This window comes from Lactuca serriola, chromosome 3 (genome assembly GCF_051521515.1).
Source record: "Lactuca serriola cultivar US96UC23 chromosome 3, Lser_US96UC23_V15, whole genome shotgun sequence".
In the NCBI taxonomy this organism is placed as follows: domain Eukaryota; kingdom Viridiplantae; phylum Streptophyta; class Magnoliopsida; order Asterales; family Asteraceae; genus Lactuca; species Lactuca serriola.
This window is the reverse complement of record NC_136410.1, coordinates 16,286,890-16,313,324: the sequence shown is the minus strand read 5'-3', so window position 1 is coordinate 16,313,324 and position 26,435 is coordinate 16,286,890. Positions and strand designations below refer to the sequence as shown.

Sequence of the window (26,435 nt, the reverse complement as noted above, 5' to 3'; positions counted from 1 at the left end):
CATGCACACCATTTGCACAAAAATAAATAGAGAAATGGATCATGGTTTATGTAGAACAAGACAATAAGTTTCGGTCCGACAACAAAACCTTGTCAGAAGAAATCCTTCTAGGACCTTAACATCCTACCTCGCAAGCTTCTCAATCATCAACTTGCAACCCTGCCATCTGAACAATCCATGGATATGTATCATCAACTCCATAAGAAACAAAATGACTTCCTTAGAGTCCTTCCTAAAGAAACCCTCCTTTACAAATTCCTCCTTTCAACTTCGGTCAAGATGATGACTTTGATCCCTAAGAACCCATGATTGGACCGACTTTCCCTTTGATTCCTTGCAATTTCGGTCAAGAAAACCCAAAGATTCCCCCCTTACAATTCCAAAAGTATACTCGTTAATCCTAAGACTATCTGCACTTTTGCTCACCCTGGTGAAAAGACTGGTTTCCCAAAGATGGAGAGAATAAAGGTTTCCGATGGCAAAAATAAACTGAAAGGAAAAGAAGAGTTCGACAGACTTGAGTGAAGAACGATTGCTTGATATGTCATCTTCTATTGGTGTTCTTTTGGGTGGAGAGAGAGAGAGAGGGGGTGGGGGGGGGGGGGATTAGATAGGGATGAGTAAGTATGGTGGTGTATTAGAGTTGTTTTGTGTAGTCCCTTAAATAACTTACTTCATATGATAATAATAATTTATGTGACAACAAAAGTTTTAAGAGTATTAAAGAAAATATCATTAATAATAAAATAGTCAATTTAAGTATGGTAGGGACTAAAAATAAAACAAAACCAAAATACAAGAATGGTCCAAGTTAAAATATAGAAACGTAAATTACACCAAACCACAAGGACCATTCTTGTAATTTACTGGATGAAATTATTATATACATCTTCAAAATATTTATAATTATATATTTCGCAGTAAATAATACTCCCTCCGTCCCAATATTATTGTCTACAGACAAAAAACACACAGATTAAGAAAAACATTAATTACCACTAACTTTATATAATAAAATAACAGTTTTGTCCTTACTTTGCATTTAATGTTCCATTAAATGCTTAGTTGGTTAAGTAATAATGAGTGGTTTTTTAGTAAAAATGTTATTTATTTTTAGAAATAGACTATTATTTTGAGACAAACCAAAAAAGAAAGATGGACTATAATTTTGAGACGGAGGGAGTATATATTTTCAAGTTGTACCCTTACCCAACCACTGAATTTTGCATCTACGGGGGATCTGGATGGGAATATAAACCCAATAAATAATTAAATATTACGGCCAACGGTTATTATGGAACTTAATGAAATACGTATAATAAAATTATTACTTGTCCCATTTCGATTGAAAAAAATGATTATGATGTGTCACGTTCTGATTGGCTGACTGTACTTTGTTTTTAGCAATAGGTAAAAGTAACCTTGTAAGTGTGACCAAGAGGATCTCCCCACATAACTTGTCTTGGGGACCAACAATAATAAGCTTTTAAGTTATCAGTTTTGTGTGTTATTTCCCTTTCTCTGGCTCAGATATTCGACACTTGTCACCCATGTACAAATGTCACGTCTTGTCATCTTTTGGCCTGTCGTATTATTATTATTATTATTATTATTATTTATAAATTATAAATTTATTTAAGTAATTTAAACAATTTAATGTTTTAAAGAAGCTTTTTCCATTTTGTATTTTTTTTTTTTAAAAAAACTCCACTGAAGATTTATTTTTAGGATGAAAAAGTAAGTATAATAAGCAGAAATGATTTGTAAGTAATAGAATGCTTACCAGCAAAATTGATGCCTGGTCAGAAGTCAGAAGTTGGTTGCTTCTTGCAAGATTTACCTGCCAAGAAAGGGGGGATAAAAGGAAACAACAATAACAACTACTACACAGACAAAGCTAATAAGCTAAGCTAAAATAAATACAAGGGAAGGGAACAAGTTTTATTGATGAAAGAAAGAGAAGCAGCCATGATAGATGAGATGGATTAGAAAGCTCAAAATAATATAAGAAAAAAAAATGTCTCATCAATGTGTACTTTTTTCAGGAGAATGGTTGTCAAGTATCCGACTTAGATTTACTTTTGACCCAAATTCAATTGACTCTCCTCCCACTCCCACATCCACATCCACATCCAAACCATTCTTCTCTTCTCTTTTCTCCATCGCCATGCTCATCTCTGCTTCCTGCTTTACATCATCCACCTCCATGTTCTTCGCCTCGTTACCTTCTTCATTCACATCAGGATTAGGATTTGTATCTTCAACCTTTTCCATTTTAGATTCTTTACTCATCTCCATAGCACCTTCCTCCTTTCCAGTTCCACCACCATCATCATCATCTGCATTATCATCACATGCTGGAACTACCTCTGTAACTTTAATCTTCAATGAATCCAACTCTTCCTTTTGCTTCTTGTAAACAAACATGGCTTTCTGCACCAATAACATATTAATTAATTAATAAACCACCATTAATCCATATTTAAAATAAAAAAACTTAATCTTCTTCAACAACACCAACCTCAAACACAGAATCATTTATTATGCCACCAAACACCAAACCACCATCGCTAACATTGCCTTCTACAACCTCCTGCAACACAACATAAACACAAACTTAATTCACATTTAACTGAAAAGGCTAAGTATAACCATCCATCCATCCATCCATCATCTTTACTATTTTAGTATTTACCTCCAAAAACAATATCTTGCAGTCAAATTCATCATCATCTGTGGTGGATAACAACGGTTCCATGATCATACTTGTGCACTGTTGATAAACCTCAGGTTGGGTAAGATCTTGAGATACATCAACCCTGGAAAGATAAACTTTTTGCGAAACAAGACTTGTATTCTCCTCCTCCTCCTCCTCCTCCTCCTTTACACCCTCAAACATCTGAAGGCTTTCAGTCACTTTCTCAGCTTCAGGAACAACAACAGCATTGCCATTAAAGGTTGAGGTCTGAACATCCATCTGATTCTGATTCTGCTCATTCTCAATCTCATCACTTGCTTTCTGAGAACCAGATTGCACCTGCACATCCATATTTACTCCACCAGCATTCTTCCACATGTCACCGCCACCACCACTAACCTCCCACCCACGGTTACCCATTTGGTTTCTCCGGTCCCAATCAACCCGCCCATATAAATGAGAATGAGATTCATCACCAAACACCGAATTATTTGCAGCATCCCATCCATGCAAAGCTGCTGCTGCTGATGGTGGTGGGACCGATTCATCCCGCCACTGAAGAGGTCGACCATGGTCAGGAACATGGTAAGGCAAACCAGGGTTTAACTTCATCGGTGGTGGTCTACCAAATATTGGTGGTGGGAACTGCTGCATGAGAGGATGAAACATGGGAGGTGGGACATGCTGGAAAGGAAGGTAGCCACCAGGTGCCATTGGTGATCCCCAATTCGGGACGTTTTTCCAGTTCCCTTGACCTCTGTTCATGTTCATATTCATGTTCATGTTCATGTTGTTATTAGACTCACCACCCATTCTCCTGTAACGATTATTATTGTTGTTATTGCTATTATTATTATTTGACTTATTCCTATCATCTTCTGTTGAACCAAAAAATGGGCTATCAGATCCTGGTCTGAAGTGAGAAGAACTTCTTGTGTAAGGTGATGAAACAGATAGATTGTCTCCATCTACTTGTGAGTAATCATTATCAGGATGTGTCTCCTTAACAGTATGATGATGTTCCTTTGCATCCTTGGACCCCAATGGCTCCTCATCACCACTCCTTCTAGATGAAGGGGATTTATCCACGTCATCCTTCGCGTTGACTTTTTCCATTGACCTGGAAGATAGCTTATTATCAGAAGTGAAATCTCTATTATTATGATTATGCCGACCTCTATCTTCATACACACTCTCCCTATGGCTATGCTTGTTTTCTTCCTGCTTTGAAACCCTGAAAAATGCAACATATATATATTATATTATATATTATAATAACACAAGAAATTATAAAGAGATGGAAATGATCAAACTACCTGTGATGATCTCTAGAAGGGGAACTCCTACGACGGCTGTGGCTGTGGCTGTGGCTATGGCTGGCTGTAACTTCCATGTCAGCATAACGAGAAGAAGGTCTTATCCTTTCAGAGGCTGAGTCTACTTTGCTACCAGATCTTTTTTCTGATTGTTCTTTCATGCTACGTGATCTATACTCACTACCCTCTTCTTTATCATTATTATTATTATTACCTCTTCTCCTATCTTTATCATCTTTATATCTGGAAGCTCGATCATCATACACATTATCATCCTTCAAACGTTTGGCTTCAGGTTCAATTGAGGTGTGTGTGTCTTTGTACTTGGAATCCCTTGATCTCTTCTCTCTATCTGCATCACGATGCTTATCTTCCTTATGTCTATACTCTCTCTCATCATCTTGCTTGCGTTTGCTTCGTTCTTCTTTATCACCACTTTCAACATACTTGTCATCTTTGTATTTGCTGTCTCTATGACCATCTTCATTGTACTTATCTTCACGGTGTTTATCTTTATCTGCATCCCTGTGTTTGCTATGTCTTTCACTTTCTCTTTCTCTTTCTCTTTCTCTTTCCCCTCGGTGCTTCGCATCCCTATTCTTTCTATCATCTTCTCCTCGGTGTTTTTCGTCTTTTTGTCTAACACCCTCTTCCCCATGTCCTTCATCCTTTTGTCTTTTAACAGACAGCCGCCTATCATCACCTTCTTTCATGTCATCTTGATATTTGTCCTTGTCACTAGAAGCTTCTCCTCTTCTTCTCATCCGCTTCTCAAGCTCCTTCTCTAACTCAGGGTTTCTCAACCCTTCTTCTATAGGCCAATCTGGTAAAAGATGAAAAAAGAGCAACAGTCATTAGTAAATAGTAATGGTGTCCTTCAAAGTAAGTAATAACTAATGGTCAGACATCAGGCATTAAGGCTACTGGCCGATAAAAATTAGTGTTTTGTTTCCTGTTCTGCAAATCATGTGGAATTAAGAACCTCAACAAATAAATTCTGAAGCACACTCTTGACAAAATAGAGCCACAACCCTATAATGTAAGCTTATCTAAGAATCACTAACAACAGTTCCCACAAGATGATCTAGATATTTCCAGCCTTGAGACAAGGGTTTACAGTTGGTACAACGTCCCCAAAAGCAAACTCTAATTGAACAAAATTTTATGTTGATTGATTGAAATTTCAGTATGCATATACACATGTTAGTTTACACCATACTGATCCATCTATCATTATGTCTTACAGTATTATTAGCATCTTCATGGAGAGTATAAGAAACGGAAAAGGGATTTTCAAAATATGTTTATCAACCTAGAAAAGGCATATATGATAGGATGTGGTGGGCATGTGAGAAGAATATCCAAAAAATAGTCTGAATGTGATGATATGTAAATGATAGATGCAACTAGGCAGTGTCTAAATGTGAAATGTGATGAGACCCCTAAGAGCCCACAAGTTATGAAGTAATCCAAACTAAACTGACGACATGAAGTGCAACTCAAGTAGTGTTGACAGAGAAAGCTAAAGATGTGGTGTATATATCCAGAATGATTCTTTCACTGTTTTTGAGATGTATGACATAAAACAAGGAAAGTGCAGCACTGATGAATTTAAGGCAAGAACCGTATAGCTTCTACAAAGGTAAGGAGTCCTGTGATGATTGGAAAAATCCAGATTAATGCTGAAGAGCCGCTATACATTTTAGAGCATGATGTTAAGCAACAAATGACAACATCCAAAAGATGAATGTAAAAAAATGTTGCACACACAATGGGCCAATGGGGACGATTATAAAATGATGGTACATGGGAGAAGGTAAGTAATGTCATATTTTCCCCATTCTACTGCAAAAGAGAAGCACCAATCACTCAACGCTATGCATACACCACGTAAGGGTAATTCAATTCAAGAAAATTCAGCAAGAGTAATGTAAATACAATGCACAGTAAAGCACAGAGTGTTCCAAAACGCACATACCGATTACGCATATATATGCAAAAGCAAAAGACTTTTGTTTACCTTTCCTACTACGGACTAGTTCTCAAACATACCAAAATAACAAAGTTACTTACCAGTACTTTCTTTTCCTCTTTTGCTCGATTGATTTTCAACTTGCTTCGTTGATGCCTCGGCCTCAAGTTTATCAGTGTGGGCTTTCCTTCCCCTGTCAGACCCACGATCCTTATCCTTCGATTCCTTATTCTCTTTGTGCTGACTACTCTCTTTTCTCGCAGATTCTTTCTCAGATTTTCTCTTTTCGCCTCTATTTCCACTGCCGCTCTTGCTTTCATCCTTCTCCAAAACCACGACACTCGCACTCTCAGCGTCATGCCTCCGGCTACTCTTGCTCTTCGACTCACCCACAACTTTCGACAAATCCTTTGACTTCAATAACTCCTTATTCTCTATGTTTACAACTACACCTTTCTCATCACTACTCCCACCATTCCACCTATCGCTACCGCCATGACTCTTCTCTTCCTTCCGCTTCGAAGACGTCGTATACTCCTCTGATACATCCCCATTCCCATGACTACTGAACAGATCTTTAACATGTTTCCGTCTTTCTCCAGATACTGAAGAATCTTTAGATATCCTAAACGAAACCCCATCTTCCTTACCACCATTACTACTCCTATCTTTCATCTTCACATCCTCGTCGGAACCCGAGTACTCCCTCACCGTCGACGCAGCCGCCGCTTCCTTCGAACTATGTTTGCTTTGCTTGTGCGATTTGCTCCGCGAACTTCTCGGCATAATAACTAAATGTAAAAACCGCCTCCAAAATTCGAATTTCAAAACCCTAACTTCCTGCGCGAAATCGACTTAGGTAGGTATTCCCGTCGATGGCAGGCCAAAACCCTAATAACCGGAATCTGAAGAATTGGATTCGGGGTGTCGGCGGCGAATCCAATTAAATCCGATCGAAGAAAAATCGACGGAGAGATGCAGAGGGGCGAAGACGGAACAATGCGATTGGAATCTGAAATTTTGAGAGAGAGAAGGGAGGCGTTTGTTATATTATTTGTGAATGGTATTTGGGGTATAGTCGATGATTAGCAGTGAGTGGACGAAAATACCCTTTATATAATAAAATTGATAATTATGGTAATAATTTGTGTTATATCTATGACTTCATTCGAAAGCTTAAGCTTGTAAGATTTAAAATTAAGATTTTTTTTTTAAATTTAACTTTTATATGATTATCACTAAATCATTCTGTGTTGGTTGTTATTGATGAATTATATATTTTAATTTTAATTTTAATAAACATTATATATTATATTAATTCTTATGCTGCTTAGACATAGTATTATTTATGTGGTTCAACGTTTTGCTACAAAATTTTGTAGGGTTTGCAAGTTTAGTCCTTCGTTTGGTCTGCTTTCACCTCCACTGCTTCCAATCAGATGACAACAGAAGTTCCATCGTCTTAATTGTCTTTAAGCAAAGAAAACTCTGTTTTTTTTTTCTATTTTCTGATATCAAGATCCTTCTCCACCGTTTTGCTTTTCTCTAAGCTCTTTGATTTTGAAAGTGTGTGTGATTTTGATATTATCAATTTCTATGACAAAAACAGGTGACATTAATAATTTTCACATAAATGACGATAGGGGCTTCTCTCACATCTCCCCCAATATCGTTAGTGTGCCCTTCTTCCTTTTCTACTAAAAGCAATGTCAATTTGCGTCTACTCCATTTGAACGACTCCTCATATCAATCTTAGACTAGCATACAAACAACAGATGTTTCTCTTTTCTTTGAAATCGGTACATTACTTTCACAACATCATCACTAACTTTAGAAAATACTCACTTCACAAAATCTATATATTTTTTGAAGGACACCATAAGGAATTGTCACAAGATGACTACTCCAAATATGTACACATTAACTTTCACTACGCCCCCTCAGTAACTTTAGAAAATACCCACCACTTCATATTATATATATATATATATATATATATATATATATATATATATATATATATACTAGATATATTTGAGGCCCGTGTTAAGCACGGTCTCCGGAAGGTAGTTTGGGTATTTCCTGTACCGTTCTCTAAATTATATTGTGCTAATAACCAAAAAAATGAAAGTATAATGCTATAAATAGGTAAAATTTCAATATAAAATACATGAATAATCAACAACTATATAAAGTCCATGTAAATATATTTTTTCATGTTATTTAAAGCCTATCAGCATCATTTGTAGAATACTCTAGGGATATTGGGATGAATCACGAACTACCATCTTTGATTTCTCTATTCAAGACTTTAGCCACTTGTTCCTTGATGGCCCCTTCATCTTTAATGTTATGTCCACTGCTTCTTGGTTCTACATAACCTAAAACGTTAAGCATGAATTAGAAGGATTTGGAACTTTAAAAACTTTTATTAGCTCCTGCATCCGTCATAACATATTTGGTTCTAATATTAACCCCAAATAGCTAATTGATGTGTTATATAGTTAAACAAAAGTGATTCATTATTACTACATTGTTAAAGGATGTTGTATTGTGGCGCATGTGGATTCAACAACAAAGGTCATAGGCCACACAAATCTTTATAAGGTCTGATATAATGTTTAATTGCATAACTTCGTCTTGAGAACCTCTGGTGAAACAAAGTAGATCTTGACACCGTTATATATGGCTAGAAGATATGCAAACGAGCAAATTTGTGTCTATTTGATAGATACCAAACAAGTCAAACTTTAATTTCATCCAACTCTCCTATCTCTTTTTGAATAGTGTACACATTAAGAATAACCTTGTGATTAGTTAGTAGTTTATAACTATTTCTTTATGATATATTTTTGAATCAGTAGACATGTAAAATCAAGAAACATATTAAAGAGAGATGGAACATATAAAATCAGTAGGTTGTGAACGAGTTGAATAAACTCACAATAAACATGATTATAATGAGAGCAACTCCTTTCGACCATGTAAATTCACCATGAAAGTAAAATACAACTACGTGAATAATAATAAAAAAAACATTAAAATAGTTGGTAATATTAAACAAAATTGAAATCTAATTACATTTTGCAACTATGTTAATGGAGACGTTTCTTTAACAGTTGTTTAAAAGTCATAGAGTAATTTACAATAAAAATGGTCCTTGTGTTTTTTGTGTATTTAGTTCAACACTGAAACCTTTTCAATATTGCTTTTACCATTTTATTGATTTTGTCACTCTAACTATTTTTATAGTGATTACTTTTTTGACTTAAATGACAGTGCCATACCAATATTGTGACAACTTCTTTCACAACTCCACCAATAGTAACTATTATTGCACTTATATACAAAAAAGAAAGTACTCGATTAGCACCTACAAATATAAAACATGTGAAGATTAATTACTATAAAATACAATTAATTGTATTAAAATCATTTACTATAAAAAGTACAAGGGCATCAAAAGGTCATTAGAATGTTATATGTCATGGGATATAAAAATAACTTGTCTTTAAGGACCATTTGTTGCCCTGTCAACTTATGCGATCTTGAGAGGACTTGCTATGAACAAAAATTGAAAAAACCAACTATATTCAGGGCCAGAATTGTAACTTCTAAGTAAAATGGCTACTTTATTCCCCAACTATAACTGGTTTTTTCAATGGTGGCCTAATTATTACTTGAAATAGGGATCTGTTAAGCTATTTGATTAAAATTGGACAAAAATTATGTACCCAATATAGTTAGGAGAGTAACATGTATGTATGAACATGTTTTTGGTCAAATATGAATATCTCATGTTAAATGATTAAAAATCATTGAAAATTGATCACCACCTTGGATATTAGAAAATTTTCATAGTAACAGTAAAATAGATGTCATAATAATGCTACAAAATATCAATAAACCCATTATTTTAGGATTGTTAATTGTCCAAACTAACCTGTAATCAACTTTTTCCAGCCGTAATTTTCTTGAACCTTGTTTATTCAACTTGTATAATTTCCATTGCTTCAAGATAAATTCAACACCATCTTTCATGCTGCCATTTTGTTCACATTTTTGCTCCAAAGATCTGAAAATGGATATATGCCACTTGGATTGTACTAATTCATCTCTTTTAGAGTTATACAAATTCAGCCTTCAGCCTTGCTATCTTCTCATCTTCATTCAACATTTCTTGAAAAGTAGAAAAAATGTAAAAATAAAATATGAAATTTTAATGATGATTTATGTTACTAAAGATGATACATTTAATTCAACTCTAATGGTGATGACCTTGAAATGATGCCGATCTCGATCCATAAGAAGATCACCAACAATTGATCCAAACTTGATTGCATGCTGGAGATGCTTAACCCTACTCAGTCCCTTCGTGAGGGGATCTGTTGGGTTCTCATCTGATGATACCCTATTTGCCACGAGTAGTCCTTCTTATATTCGATGTCTAATGAAATGGTATTTTCTGTCGATGTGTCTGGATCTCACATGATCCCTTGGTTCCTTGGCTAAGGCAACTGCACTTTCACTATCACGGAAAATTTCCATTGGCTCCTTTATAGATGGTACAACTCCAAGGTCTCCAATGAAGTTCTTCAGCCATATCGCCTCCTTTGCTGCCTCGCTTGCTGCTATATACTTTGATTCACAAGTTGAATCAGCCACTGTCTCTTGCTTGGAACTCTTCCAAGAAATTGCTCCTCTGTTTAAGGTAAAGACCCAGCCTGACTGAGAGCGGAAATTATCCCTATCAGTCTGAAAGCTAGCATCACTATACCCTACAACTCTCAATTCATCACTCCCACCGAGGGTAAGGACCCAATCCTTAGTCCTCCGCAGGTACTTGAGGATATTCTTTACCGCAATCCAATGTGCCTTGCCAGGGTTCCCCTGATATCTGCTAACCATGCTCAAAGCAAGAGCTACATCAGGTCGAGTGCAGGTCATAGCATACATGATTGAACCTACTACAGAAGCATAAGGTACTCGACTCATTTCTGCTATCTCGGCCTCAGTACTCGGGCTATGAGTTTTACTCAGTCTGGCGTTACTCTGGATGGGTAACTCTCCTTTCTTGGAGTCTTGCATGTTGAATCTTTTCAGCACCTTCTCCAAGTAATTACTATGACTAAGTCCAATTAGTCTTTTACTCCGGTCTCTCATAATCCGTATCACTAGAATATAGGCAGCTTCTCCTAGGTCTTTCATAGAGAAACACTTCCCAAGACAGGACTTCACTTCCTGCAGGGTTGGGATGTCATTTCCTATGAGTAGTATGTCATCCACATACAGTACCAAAAAGCAGACTATGCTCCCACTAGCCTTGATAAAGACACACGATTCATCTTCACTCCTTGAAAAGCCAAATTCTTTGACTTTCTCATCAAAGCAAAGATTCCATCTGCGAGGTGCCTGTTTCAATCCATAAATGGATTTCTCGAGCTTACACACTCTATTGGGGTACTCTGTACTGACAAAACCCTCTGGTTGAACCATGTAAACATCTTCAGCCAACTTTCCATTAAGGAAAGCGATTTTGACATCCATTTGCCATATTTCATAGTTATGAAATGCAGCAACGGCTAACAGAACCCTAATAGACTTAATCTTGGCCACTGGTGAAAAGGTCTCATCATAACCAACTCCCGGAGTTTGAGAATAACCCTTTGCAACCAGTCGTGCCTTATAAGTGTGTACATTACCATCCATGTCGGTCTTCTTCTTGAAGATCACTTGCACCCAACTGTCTTACGACCTGGTACATTGGCAACCAAGTTCCAAACTTGATTGTCATACATGGATTGTATCTCGCTGTCCATTGCCTCTTTCCGTTTAGCAGACTCGGGGCCTGCCATGGCTTCCGCGTAACTGTTAGGTTTATCCAGACTTACCAATGTCTCATCACTGATAAATGTCTCACCTTCCACAGTAATATGGAAACCATAATGACGCTCAGGTGCATTCCTAACCCTTTTGGAACGCCTCAGAGGTTCAGACTTGTCAATTGGCTCAACAAGAGTTTCCTCCTCAAGTTGAGTGCTAGGGTTTGAAGTTCCTTCACCACTTGACTCTTGAATTTCTTCAAGGTCAATTTGTCTCCCACTGTTTCCTTGGCTTATGAACTCTCTCTCTCTCTCTCTCTCTCTCTCTCTCTCGACACCCCTCCTTGCTACAAAGACCACATTGTCACTAGGTCTGTAGAAGAGGTAACCAAAGGATTTATGTGGGTAGCCGATGAAAATACACCTCTCGCTTCGAGGTTCGAGCTTATCGTGAGTCTCGTGTCTCACGAAAGCCTTGCAACCCTAAATCTTGATGTGGTCTAGTTTGGGAACTTTACCAGTACACATCTCATGAGGAGTTATGGTAACTTTCTTTGTAGGGACCAGATTAAGGATATGGGCGGCAGTCTCTAAGGCATACCCCCAAAATGATATTGGTAGAGAAGCTCGACTCATCATGGAACGAACCATATCCAACAAGGTTCGATTACGCCTCTCAGCCACACCATTCAACTGTGGTGTCCTGGGAGGTGTCAATTGTGAGATAATCCCACATCCCTTAAGATAGTTGAGGAACTCCGTACTAAGATACTCACCACCACGATCAGATCAAAGCATCTTAATGTTCCTGCCCAATCGATTCTCGACTTCCTGTTTAAACTCTTTAAACCTCTCGAAAGTCTCTGACTTATGCTTGATTAAATAGACATATCCATATCTACTATAATCATCAGTAAAAGTCAAATAATAATGATTAGCATCCCTTGTGGCTGTTTTGAAGGGTCCACACACATCCGTATGTACGAGATCCAACAAACCTTCACCCCTTTCACAAGAACCAGTGAAGGGTGACTTTGTCATTTTTCCAAGTAAGCATGATTCATAACTATCACCTAACTTTAGGTCAAATGACTCCAAGACTCCATCTTTTTGGAGTTGGCCTATGTGTTTCTTGCTCACATGTCGAAGACGACAATGCCATAATGATGCTTTATCCAAGTTATTATTACTCGAAGAATCAATATACATCACATTATTTCCTAGATTATCTACAACAGATACATCTTCATACACACCATCACAAGGTGATGCTTTAAAATAAAGAATATTATTAAAGAAAGCATTTATTTCACCATTTTCATTATCAAAAGAAAAGGTAAACCCTTGTTTGTACAAAGCATGAAAGGAATTAATATTTCTTGCCATTTCAGGCGAATAACAACATTTATTCAAATCTAAAATAAACTCACTACTTAGCAACAAAGAATAAACTCCAATCTTGGTGACAGGTTAAGCTTTCCTATTCCCCGTGATCAAATTTATCTTTCCATGCTCCACAGTCTCACTTCTTCTTAGTCCCTGCAAATCAGAACAGATATGAATACCGCAACCGGTATCAAGGACCCAAGAGATAGAATGGGGTGAGTTATTAGATAGAATAGTGTAAATACCTGCATGGTTGGGTTTGGTTTTCCCATCCTTCACATCTTCCTGGTACTTTGGTCAGTTCCACTTCCAGTGTGACTTTTCATGACAATAGAAGCATTCAACCTCTTTTGGGTCAGAAGAAGGAGTGATTTAACCTTTCTTGGTTCCACTTGAAGAAGAGCCATCAAGGGTCCTAGCCTTGGTAACCTTTGAAGTGCTCTTTCTCTTCTTCCATCTACCTTTCCTGATTGCCAAGACAAGGGCAAAGTTTAGAGTAGGAGTAGGAGTGTTAACAACCGACTTACCTTTAAGACCGGTTTCTGCAGTCTTTAGGAGCCCTTGAAGTTTGTTGAGTGTGACTTCTTCCTTATTCATGTGATATGTCATGCAGAATTGATCATAGCACGGGGGTAAGGAGTGCAAAGTGATATCTATTGCAAGCTCATCGGGGAAGTTCACATTAAGCTTCAGCAAACGACCACATACCATTGCATTTTCTGCATGTGGGCCATGACGGATTCTCCATCCTTCATCCTGGTTGTTATCATGAAGGAGATTATTTCATACCGCTCTTGACGAGCACTCTGATGGTATCTTTCCATCATATCTTGGTGCATCTCAAAAGGATAGTAGTCCTCATAGGACTTCTGGAGTTCAGCTGTCATGGTGGCCATCATGATGCATGCCACTTTGGTGGCATCTCTTTCATGAGTCCGGAAGTCAGCGATCTCCTGAGGAGTAGCAGTGAACTCATCAATCTCCTTCAGCTCCTTATCGAGGACATATTCTTTGTCCTCGTAGCGAGTCACCATCCCGATGTTCCAGATCCAATCCATAAATTTGGAACCATCGAAGATGACCCTGCCACATAGGTTCATGAGGGAAAAGGAGTCGGTAGGGTTTGAGCCAGAAGCAGTGTTGTTGGAAGACATCTGAAAAGAAGAGAACGAGTTTAGTTTAGAGATAAATATAGTCCTTAATAAAACACCCAAATGTAATATTAAGGCTAGGATCCAATCACAATATATTATAACTTAGAAGAGGTATGCTGTAATCTAAGCTATAACATATTTGAAAGGTAGGTGAATGACGATTCAGCAATTTCCACCAATTGGTTCTTAGAAATTCCTAGATTCTTTTGAGATTCAATGAACTTTTTCAAAGGCATGTTTCAATCTTGAGTGTGCCCTCCAAGTTTTGTGACTGGGATACCGAGGATCACAAAACAAGGTGTGAAGTAACCATGCAAATCACTTGATACCTTTAATGTTTATCACTCAATCGATGTGCCGGTTAACCACACGCGCTCCACCGATACTATGATAAACTTTAAGTCACCCTTTACCTACCTTGTTAAGTCCAGGTTAGTGTGTTCCGGTTAACCACACACGCTCTACTAACAACTTAATCAAAGTGTAAAGTGTAATTTCATGGGTTAGCACCTTATTCACATTTTCCTAAAGTAACTAATATTGGGAATTTAATAAAACATTTAGTTACTTTATAATATTCATCATACTTTTAAATGAGAATTTATAAGTCCTTGTCCTACCCGTTCAGCTAACGACCCTCCACCGATCAAGGAAGCGGTGGGTGGGAGTGGACACCCATTAAGCTGCCATTTTATAGGCAACAACCTTATACCCCCTTATGGACCGGCTTCGTGAATGAGGCCTACTTGCGGTAAAACGACTTGATCTTATACATATAAATATTATTAAACTTATAATATTATAAAGTATAAGGGTTGATTTTTAACTTTTAAAAATCTAGGGGTTGGAACTAAAGTTTATTAAGTGACTTTACACGTTCCAAAACTTGAGGGCAAGTTTTGTAACGTTACAAAACCTTTCACATTCATAACTTATGAGTTATTAAAATGAAGACTCTTCATTTTATAACTTATGTGTTCTTTTAATGGCTTTTAACACAAAGAGACTTTTGGTTATCCATAACTTGAGGACCAGTTATGGACTCCATTAAAACACATAAAGATCATGAATTAATCATATAAACAAGTAATTCCTATGGTCTATTAAGAACTCATAAGAACATGAACATTCATATCAAAATTCCAAGAACATATGAACACATATAATCATGTAATTTTGATATTAGCCATTGTAAATGGATTCGAACAACCATTACACCACCTTAAATAAGTTTTATAACACCAAAAACAGTTTAGGGTAATGTTTCTAGTCCATTTCCAGCAGCACAAATCGAATTTTTGCATTCTGCATGGCCAACTCGTCGAGTGCACGAACTGACTCTCCGAGTTGGTTGCATTTTCACTTGGACTCGTCGAGCCCTCCCCATGGACTCGTCGAGTCCCCTGTGCAGACAGCAAAAAATTCGATTTTCAACACTATTTTGCATCAAGTATTGACAAACAAGCCTAGGCTCTAATACCACTGATGGGTTTTGAGCATTCTAACACCCCTAAGTATACATGCAACCCTAGAAAACCTTGGATCTATGTTTGTATAAAATACATGAAAAATATGATTTCCAAGGTTCATAAACCTATCTAGCATACATGGGGAACTTTTGTTCTAAAAGATGGCTACAATTACATACCTTGTAGTTGATTTGATTCCTTGAAAACCTTGAGATGCTAACACCCCAAGTGTGATGCCTCAAATGCTTCACACAACACCAAATGCTTTGGAATAACTTTGAGAGAATATGTAACACTCTAAAAATCGGCCTAGCCCTCTTGCAACTTAGTGTAGCCGATTTTGGTGAGTAACATGTTGCTTATATAGTGTGTCACATCTAGGGTTACATCATGTAAATCCTAATGTGTCATGACTCTTCATTTCCATGACCCAAGGGTTTGTTACTCCCATGGAGCATCTTATGGGTTTAACCCAACTTGATAATCCATGGAGCATTTTAGTCCACTATACAAGTTATGGATGATTTACATAATCAACCCATATATTTAATTAGTTATCTTTTGATCACTTAATTAATTCCAAATTAATTCTTGATCAATACTAATAATATATTAGAACTTATAATATATGATAATAAACCACAAGTGTTAGTTCTCTCATTTAGTCTATCCAAATGCATGATGTCATGCAACCCAAATGGACCATGCCGGGTCGGGTCAAGTACATAACATAAATAGTTATGGACTTAGACACCTTATCCAACAATTTTGAGACGATAATATCATATATTCATGAAACAAATATATATGAGTTGTTGTTTATGAGTTAGTTGTGCATTGCTAATGTTGGATTAGTGTCTAAGGTTGTAACTATATTTGGTAATTACTTGACCTGGTTGTGCATGGTCCTTTTGGGTTGCCTTCACCATAGCAACTTGACAGAATGATTTGTTAAGAGATAAGAGATATTATTGTTTATATATTATGAGAATAATATATTAAAGGAATAATATTGTTATTTGATTAATATAAGTCATATATTAATTGAGAATTAATTTGGTGACTTAAAGAGGTTAATTGAATAAAGGGGCATAAACTGTCAAATGTGTGATAATTGTGTTTTGGGATATGTATCCTTATGGATAAGAGGGTGGACAAAATTTAGGGTTTGGGAACCTTAAAATCGTCCAAGCCTAGTATCTAGGAGGATCTTGGATTACTTAGGGCCTAAGTTATTCAATTAGGGTTAAAGGTGAAACCCTAGTATCCCATAGTATAAATAGACCCTTAGGGTGAGGGAAATCGGCACTCATGCAAGGCAGGAAACCCTAGGGCCGATTTCTCACCCTCCTCTCTCTCTCTCAAATCATCTTCTTGCTAGTTGGTGTTTGTAAGCCATTACAGGAGTGACAATTGTGACTCTAAGCTCCAAGAAGAAGAAGTATCAAGCAAGTAATTCAAGGTACTGTTCTAGATCCAATTTCATATGATTAGAATCACTTGTTTACATTAGATCTAGTATTGTAAGTCTTGGATTCAATGCATGTTCAATTAGAGAAACCTAGATCCAAGCAATTAGGGTTTGCATGTGCACATAGGAAAGTTCTTGTTGCTCAAACCCATCAGTGGTATCAAATCTTTGATTTATTTCTATTGAATTGATGCATTGATTGATTGCTTGTTACTTGAAAAATTCGATTTTTGGTCCTCTGCCTGATGAACTCGGCGAGTAGCTCCAACTCGGCGAGTCCATAGTGGGAACTCGGCGAGTTCGAGCGTCAGAAAGAGGGAGTTTGGGGATTTCTTGTTGTTTTACTTGAGGAAACTTGCCTTAACTATTTTAGGTCATTAAAATCCGATTTTAACCATATATATGAGTATATTCATGACCAAAAAAAAGATAATTACCAATTAGTTGAATAATAATTTCCTTATGTGATAATAATTGATTATTTGAATTGAATTGGTGAATTGTTTTGCAAGTAATATAGAATAAGATCAAATTGAGACAATCTAATTGTTAATTTACATTATTTGCTATTTGATCCTTATGTTTTGAAAAGTTTAAAACTTTTCCTCAAGTTTTGAAATTTAGATTTGTGATTAAAAGTTTAAATAATTTAAATTTGGGATAATGTCATAAAAAACCTTAAGTTTTTCAGGAATTTGCGGTTTTAACCTTTGTCAGAATTTAAGTTCGGTTATACCGCAAACTTACCAGTTTTTCTGCTGACGTATCAGCCACTGTGCGCTGATGGATATTTTACTGCCTTTATTATATTAAAAATATAAATGAGGCGCACAGGTTTTGAACAAGCGACCTCCCATTCGAAATGTAGGAAACTTACCACTAAGCTAAACTATTTCTTGCTTTCATAACCTCAACATATAATATATATTACGAATACTGAAACATTTAAATATGATTTTGACGATTATTATTATTATTATTATTATTATTATTATTATTATTATTATTATTATTATTATTATTATGAGTTAATTTAAAGTGTTATAACATAATTTTTAATATATAGATACCTTTCGAAATGTATTTATGTTTTAAAAATACGAAAATATGCATTTGTATTAATAATTACAAAACAATTTGTATTTATATTGAAAATACAAAAAAAAATCCATGTTCAAACCAAACATGTATTTTCTTATGTTTTTGGAAGCTTAAAAGATATGTATCTATATATGTTATACTTTTAAAATCGTGAAAGATACAATTATATATTTAAAAAAACGTTTTTAAATGTATAAATAAACCAAATACGCTTTAAAATATATATATATACCATTAAATATGTTTTTAATCTTTAAAACGTATTTTATACCTTTATAAATATATAATTATACCTTTAAACGGTAATTAAAAATATATGTATAAACTTATAAAAAAGAAAATAATAATAATAATAATTGTTTTTAATTTTTTTCATTAGTTTACATTATAATTATATATTACGTTTTCAGGTTATAAAACAAGAAATTATGTTAAGCTTAGTGGTAAGGTCCTTGTTCTTGATTTAGAGGTTGTGTGGTCGAATCCCACCCACGTTATTGACCCACATGAATTAGAATTTTTGTATTAAATGAATAAAGCCAGTCAGCGCATATGTGGCTGACACATCAGCAGTTTCAGCACACTCAGCGCACACGTGGCTTGCCACATAAGCAGGTGACCGACTTAACCTGTAAAAAGGGTAAAATCGAAAAAAAAACTTGTAAGTTTGCGATATAAACGAACCTAAATTCTGACAAAGGGTAAAACCGCAAATTCCTGAAAAACTTGAGGTTTTTTATGACATTATCCCTTTAAATTTCAAACCCTAGAATTTTACAAGTTTAAAATTCAACCTATACTAATATATTATTACAAGATTAATATATATATATATATATATATATATGATTAAAGATGCTAGTCTTACCGTTAGTAGGCCTCATTCACGAAGCCGGTCTATAAGGTGGGTATAAGGATGTTGCCTATAAAATGGCGTTTAATGGGTGTACACTCACACCCACTACTTGCTTGATTGGTGGAGGGTCGTTAGCCGAACGGGTAGGATAGGGCAAACCTCTTCTCATTAATAAGTATAATGAAAATATAAAGTAACTAAACTATTTTATAAGAAATTCCCAATCTTAGTTACTTTAGGAAAAGTGAATTGATGCAATCCCATGAAATTACACTTTGCACCCATGTTTGGATATTAGTGGAGCGTGTGTGGTTAACCGGCACACTAATTGGTTCTAAGCAAAGGTGGCGAAGGGTGATTCATTGTTTGTCATAGTTCGATGGAGCGTGTGTGGTTTACCGGCACATCGAATAGGTGATTGTAACAATGAAGGCACCATGTAGATTTGCATGGTTATTCACACCCGCTTTGTGATCCTCGGTATCCCAGTCACAAACTAGAGGGGCATATTGAGATTTAAACATGCCGTTGAAAAGTTCAATGAATCTCAAAATCTAGGAATTCTCAATACATTTAAAACTTAAAGATTATGTTTTTCGTGGTGAAGAATTAGTGAATCGTCATTCACTTACCTCCAAATTATTTGCATGTTGGATTACGGTATACCTTTTCTAATGTGTAAATAATGTTGTTGGGTCCTAGCCCTAAATTTCCATTTTGGGTGTTAATTAGGGACTTAACTCTAATCAACTTTGTTCCTCTCTATTTGTAGATGTCTAACGCAAACAACGCCGCTGCGAGCTTATTCACGCTAATGAGCCTTTGTCAAAAAGTAACTTTCGATAGATCGAACTTTAGCGAATGGATAAGATACATTCGCACGATCGCTCGTTACGAGGACAAGGAGTATGTTCTCGATGATAAGCTCGAAAAGATCAATCCAGAAACGGCTACTCCCGAAGAAATGGTTGTGTTTGAAACACATGAGCGTGATGCAACGAAAGTCCATTGCATCATGATAGCCACTATGAACTCTGAATTCCAAAAGTCCTATGAGGACATGTATCCTTATGAGATGCATCTAGACTTGATGGAGCGATACCACCAAAGTGCGAGGCAAGTGCGCTATGAGATCATAACGAATATGATCACTGTTAAAATGGGAAGTGGAGAATCTCTTACCATGCGCTTGCAAAAGATGCAAAGGTATGTCGATCGTCTTCGCAAGTTGAATGTCAACTTTGGGGAAGATTTGGCTATCGACATTGTTCTTCACTCCTTGCCCTCATGCTACAATCAATTTAGGATGACCTATCACATGAACAAGGAAGAGGTCACCCTAAGCAAACTCCAAGGTCTCCTAAGGACTGCTGAGAGCAACCTTAAGGACAAGTCTGTTGCACCATCTCCCAATCCGTCTGTTGCTCCTGTTTTGGCTATTGGGCAGGGAAGGGGGAAGAAGAGGAAGGCTTCTTCAAAGAAACACCGCAAGGGAAAGTCCCAAGATGGTTCCTCTTCTAGTGGGACTAAGGTTGATCCTGCTAAGCCCAACCCTAACCCAAAAGAGGCAGAGTGTCATCATTGCCATAAAACAGGGCATTAGAAGAGAAGTTGCCCGGAATATCTGCAAGCCATCAAGGATGGAAAGATCAAGCCATCTTTTGCAGGTATATACACAATTAAATCTAATGATTCATCCCATGTTATTTCTTGGGTTCTTGATACAGGGTGTGGTTACCACATTTGTTCTGATTTGCAGGGACTAGGAAGAAATAGGGATGTGGAGCTTGGAAGAATAAATCTAATCATGGGGAACAGAAGATCGTCGCCTGTTACCAAGATTGGAGTGTATTCTTTAGTGCTTGGTAATGGATTGAATTTAGATTTAAATAATTGTTGCTACTTACCAGATATGGCAAGAAACATCATTTCTTTTCATGGTTTGTTTAAACAAGGATTTAGATATTCGTTTAATAATGAGAATGGTTTGATTTATGCTTATCTAAATAGTGTTTTATATTTTGAAGCAATGCCTTGTAATGGAATTTATGAAACTGTTATGGTTGTAGATAACCTAGGAAATGATGTGTTGTGTATGGATTCTTCCAATAGTATGGATAAGGCATCCTTGTGGCATTGTCATCTTGGACATGTCAACAATAAGCGCATAGCCAAACTCCAAAAGGATGGAGTATTGGAGTCATTCGACCTTAGGGAAGATGACACGTGCGAATCTTGTTTACTTGGAAAGATGACCAAGTCACCCTTCACCGACACTTGTGAGAGGGGTGAGGGTTTATTGGATCTCATACATACCGATGTATGCGGGCCCTTTAGATCCACCATGAAGGATGGGAACCGCTTCTATGTAACTTTCACCAATGATTATAGTAGATATGGGTATATCTACTTAATCAAACACAAGTCAGAAACGTTTGAAAAGTTCAAAGAATTCAAACATGAAGTGGATAATCAATTGGGATGGAAAATCAAGATGCTTCGATCCGATCGAGGAGGAGAGTACCTAAGTCTTGAATTCCACGACTATCTCAAGGAATACGGAATAGTTTCGCAATTGACGCCACCTAGGACACCGCAGTTGAATGGTGTGGCAGAAAGGCGTAATCCAACCCTGTTAGACATGGTTCGTTCTATGATGATTCTTCCTTCGCTACCTATCTCGTTCTGGGGGTATGCCTTAGAGACTGCCGCCCATATCCTTAATTGAGTCCCTACAAAGAAGGTTGCCAAAACACCTCACGAGATGTGGACAGGGAAAGCTCCCTCGTTAGCACATATAAAGGTTTGGGGGTGTGAGGTTTTCGTAAGACGAGAAACTCACGACAAGCTCGAACCTCGTAGTGAGCGATGTATTTTCATTGGCTACCCGCAGAAATCCTTTGGATATCTCTTTTATAGACCGAGTGACAATGTTGTCTTCGTTGCGAGGAGAGGGGTTTTCCGAGAGCGATAACTCATAAGCCAAGGAGACAGTGGGAGGCAAATCGATCTTAAAGAGATTCAAGAATCGAGCGATGAAGGAACCTCTAACGCTGGCATTCAACCCGAGGAGGAAACTCCGGTTGAACCAATTGACGAGTCCTTACCTCTTAGACGTTCCGAAAGAATTAGAGTTCAACCCCAGTTTTATGGTTTTCTTATTACTACCGAAGGGGATACGTATATTAGTGATGGTACCACTAATAAATCTAGATGAACCTAATAGCTATAAGGAAGTCATGGCAGGCCCAAAGTCTGTGAAATGGAAAGAGGCGATGGACAGCGAGATTCAGTCCATGTATGATAACCAAGTTTGGAATCTGGTTGACAATGTGCCCAGACGTAAGACGGTTGGGTACAAATGGATCTTCAAGAAGAAGACCAATGTGGATGGGAATGTGCACACATATAAAGCACGACTAGTGGTGAAGCGCTTTACTCAAACTCCCGGAGTTGACTATGATGAGACCTTCTCACCAGTTGCTAAGATAAAATCTATCAGAGTAATGCTAGCCATTGCTGCATTTCATGATTATGAGATATGGCAGATGGATATCAAGACCGCTTTCCTTAATGGGAAGTTGGTTGAGGATGTTTACATGGCTCAGCCAGAAGGTTTCGTCGATCCGAAGCATCCTAATAGAGTGTGCAAGCTTGAGAAGTCCATTTATGGACTTAAGCAAGCGTCTCGCAGATGGAATCTTTGCTTCGATGAGAAAGTCAAAGAGTTTGGATTTGTATGAAGTGAAGATGAATCATGTGTATATGTCAAGGCCAGTGGGAGTATAGTTAGCTTCCTCGTTTTGTATGTCGATGGCATACTGCTCATAGGAAACGACGTCCCGAATTTGCAGGAGGTTAAGTCCTGGCTCGGGAAGTGCTTCGCTATGAAGGACCTCGGAGAGGCTTCCTATATTTTGGGAATAAGGATAGTGAGAGAACGAAGTAAGAGACTAATAGGACTTAGTCAGAATCCTTATTTGGATAAGGTACTAAAACATTTTAGTATGGAAAACTCGAAGAAGGGAGAACTACCGATACAAAGTAATGCCAAATTGAGTAAGACTCAAAGTCCGAGTACCGAAGCCGAGATAGCTGAGATGAGCCGAGTACCCTACGCTTCCGCAGTTGGCTCAATCATGTACGCTATGACTTGTACTCACCCTGATGTAGCCTTTGGTTTGAGCATGGTCAATAGATATCAAGGGAACCCGAGCAAAGCTCATTGGATTGCGGTCAAGAATATACTTAAGTACCTTCGGAGGACCAAAGAATGGTTCTTAGTCCTCGGAGGGAGTGATGACTTAAAGGTGCGAGGGTATAGTGATGCCAGCTTCCAGACCGACAGGGACAACTATCGTTCGCAGTCGGGTTGGGTCTTTACCCTGAATAGAGGAGCAGTGACTTGGAAAAGTTCCAAACAAGAAACAGTAGCTGATTCAACATGCGAATCAGAGTACATTGCAGTGAGGGATCATGGTAGATCTTCATTGGTGACCTCGGAGTTGTGGTTGAAGAAATTCGGAGTTGTGGTTGAAGAACCTCAGAGTCAAAGGAGGTGATGTGGTTGAAGAACTTCATTGGTGACCTCAGAGTTGTGCCTGCTATAAAAGAGCCTATCGAAATTTTATGTGATAATGAGGGAGCGGTTGCCTTGACCAAGGAACCGAGGGATCATGGTAGATCTCGACATATCGACAGAAAATATCACGTTATTAGACATCGAGTAGAAGAAGGACACCTCGTAGTGCAGAGGGTATCGTCAGAGGATAACCCAGCAAATCCGCTTACGAAGGGACTGAGTAGGGTTAAGCATTTGCAGCACGCTAAGAGCATTGGGCTGAAAGACGATATTAGTTTAGATTAGATAGTTTTGAAACAGTTAATAGATAAATGTAATTGACATTTGATGATTAAATAAAGGAGTGTTATTTATAAGTAAAGATATTGTCTTATTTTAATTGTTTAACTATTGTTTCACTTTGCATGTTTTGACTTCCTGAATAATTAAGTTATTAAGAATAATTGAGTTATTCGAATGGTCCACAATCGTTCATATGTTGGAAGTAGGTATGAATGAAGATTGTTGTGAATTGGTGTGTAGATTGTCTAAAAGGGTATGACATAGAAAAGGTTTGCAACGACGTTCATGAGTGCTTATGAACAAGTTTTGAGCATTGGAATAAACCCGCGCTTGCTGGAATCACTTTTTGGAATATGACACAAGTGATCGCAAGACGATAATATCATATGGTCTTAAAACCAAGATATATGGTTTATTGTTTGTTAATTGATTGTGCATTGATAGTGCGAAACCGCATCAGTAAATTGATGTCATAAAACGCATTATTGTGTATAGTTAATTAGTAAATAGTAAATGCATATAAGTCGAAGTTTATCTGTTACTTTTATCCTAAGAGAATAAAAGCGATATCATGACCGCTCGATGATTTGATTTGACTTATGTTCCGGGCCTGGTCAGGACTGAATTGATGTGTTCAATTAAGTTCTATGTCAAATGAATATGAGATCGAGAAACCAAAATGCTGGACAATAAGTTCCATAAGATTGTCCGCATAATATCTAAACAGAGGACTGTACGATCCCTTATCTAAAGGACAAAAGATTGATAAGATCATAGTTGACAGCGTCTTTGAGAGCTACGATTGCTAATCGGTTTGTATTTGCATATATAGTTACTAGACATATCCAAGTGGGAGACTGTTGGATTAGTGTCTAAGGCTGTAACTATATTTGGTAATTACTTGACCCGGTTGTGCATGGTCCTTTTGGGTTGCCTTCACCATAGCAACTTGACATGATGATTTGTTAAGAGAGAAGAGATATTATTGTTTATATATTATGAGAATAATATATTAAAGGAATAATATTGTTATTTGATTAAAATAAGTCATATATTAATTGAGAATTAATTTGGTGACTTAAAGAGGTTAATTGAATAAAGGGGCATAAACTGTCAAATGTGTGATAGTTGTGTTTTGGGCTATGTATCCTTATGGATAAGAGGGTGGACAAAATTTAGGGTTTGGGAACCTTAAAATCGTCCAAGCCTAGTATCTAGGAGGATCTTGGATTGCTTAGGGCCTAAGTTATTCAATTAGGGTTAAAGGTGAAACCCTAGTATCCCATAGTATAAATAGACCCTTAGGGTGAGGGAAATCGGAACTCATGCAAGGCAAGAAACCCTAGGGCCGATTTCTCACCCTCCTCTCTCTCTCAAATCATCTTCTTGCTAGTTGGTGTTTGTAAGCCATTAGAGGTGTGACAATTGTGACTCTAAGCTCCAAGAAGAAGAAGTATCAAGCAAGTAATCCAAGGTATTGTTCTAGATCCAATTTCATATGATGAGAATCACTTGTTTACATTAGATATAGTATTGTAAGTCTTGGATTCAGTGCATGTTCAATTAGAGAAACCTAGATCCAAGCAATTAGGGTTTGCATGTGCACATAGAAAAGTTCTTGTTGCTCAAACCCATCAGATAATACGTAAACACATCAGTAACTTGATGTTATAAAATGTATTGTTGTGCATGATTAGACGAGTAAATAGTACAAGCATACAAGTCGAAGTTTATCTGTTCCTTTTACCCTAAACAGGAAAAAGCAATATTTGTTGGCTCTCGATGATTTGATGATGACATATAAAGCGTTTGGCCAAGCCTGGACTAAATTAATGTGTTCAATTAGTAGTCTGATATCAGTCATCATAAATCGGAAATCGGGAAACAAATCTTGGACAAAGAGATTTATTATAATTCATGTCTCATGTCCATACGATATCTTGTTGTAACGACCCAAAAATCCAGGTAAAATTTTCATTTTTCATTATAGTCAAACACAAATGTTACTTAATCCAACCATTCAAAAACATTGCTTAATTAAAACATTTATCAGAGTTACATCCCAAATTCACATAATGCGAAAAACATGGGTGTGTGTGTTGCGATCAAGCTATGCCCTTCATTTCCAAACCAATGATACCTGAAACCATGAATAAAGTTGTAAGCACGAAACTTAGTAAGTTCCCCAGAGAATACCCCACATAATCCACATAGCCAAATAAACCATATCAATCACATAAGCCATGCATATAAACATATAGGGATGTCATGGAAATGCTCCAAGATCTTACATCGGGTGCCATGGGAACCCCCACATGGTCTTAGC

General features: G+C 37.1%; 1 protein-coding gene across 1 annotated transcript; it reads right to left on the bottom strand.

Annotated features, from left to right (window-relative positions):
* Positions 1-1,920: 1,920 nt before the first annotated feature.
* Positions 1,921-7,040, bottom strand: LOC145091549 (LOW protein: zinc finger CCCH domain protein). Its single transcript, XM_079029291.1, has 5 exons — positions 6,088-7,040; positions 4,015-4,837; positions 2,696-3,932; positions 2,522-2,593; positions 1,921-2,433 (listed from the first exon to the last, which is right to left on the bottom strand). Exons 1-5 carry the CDS (start codon positions 6,770-6,772, stop codon positions 2,026-2,028), a joined length of 3,225 nt encoding a protein of 1,074 aa, XP_078885417.1. The 5' UTR covers positions 6,773-7,040; the 3' UTR covers positions 1,921-2,025.
* Between the last annotated feature and the right edge of the window lie 19,395 nt (positions 7,041-26,435).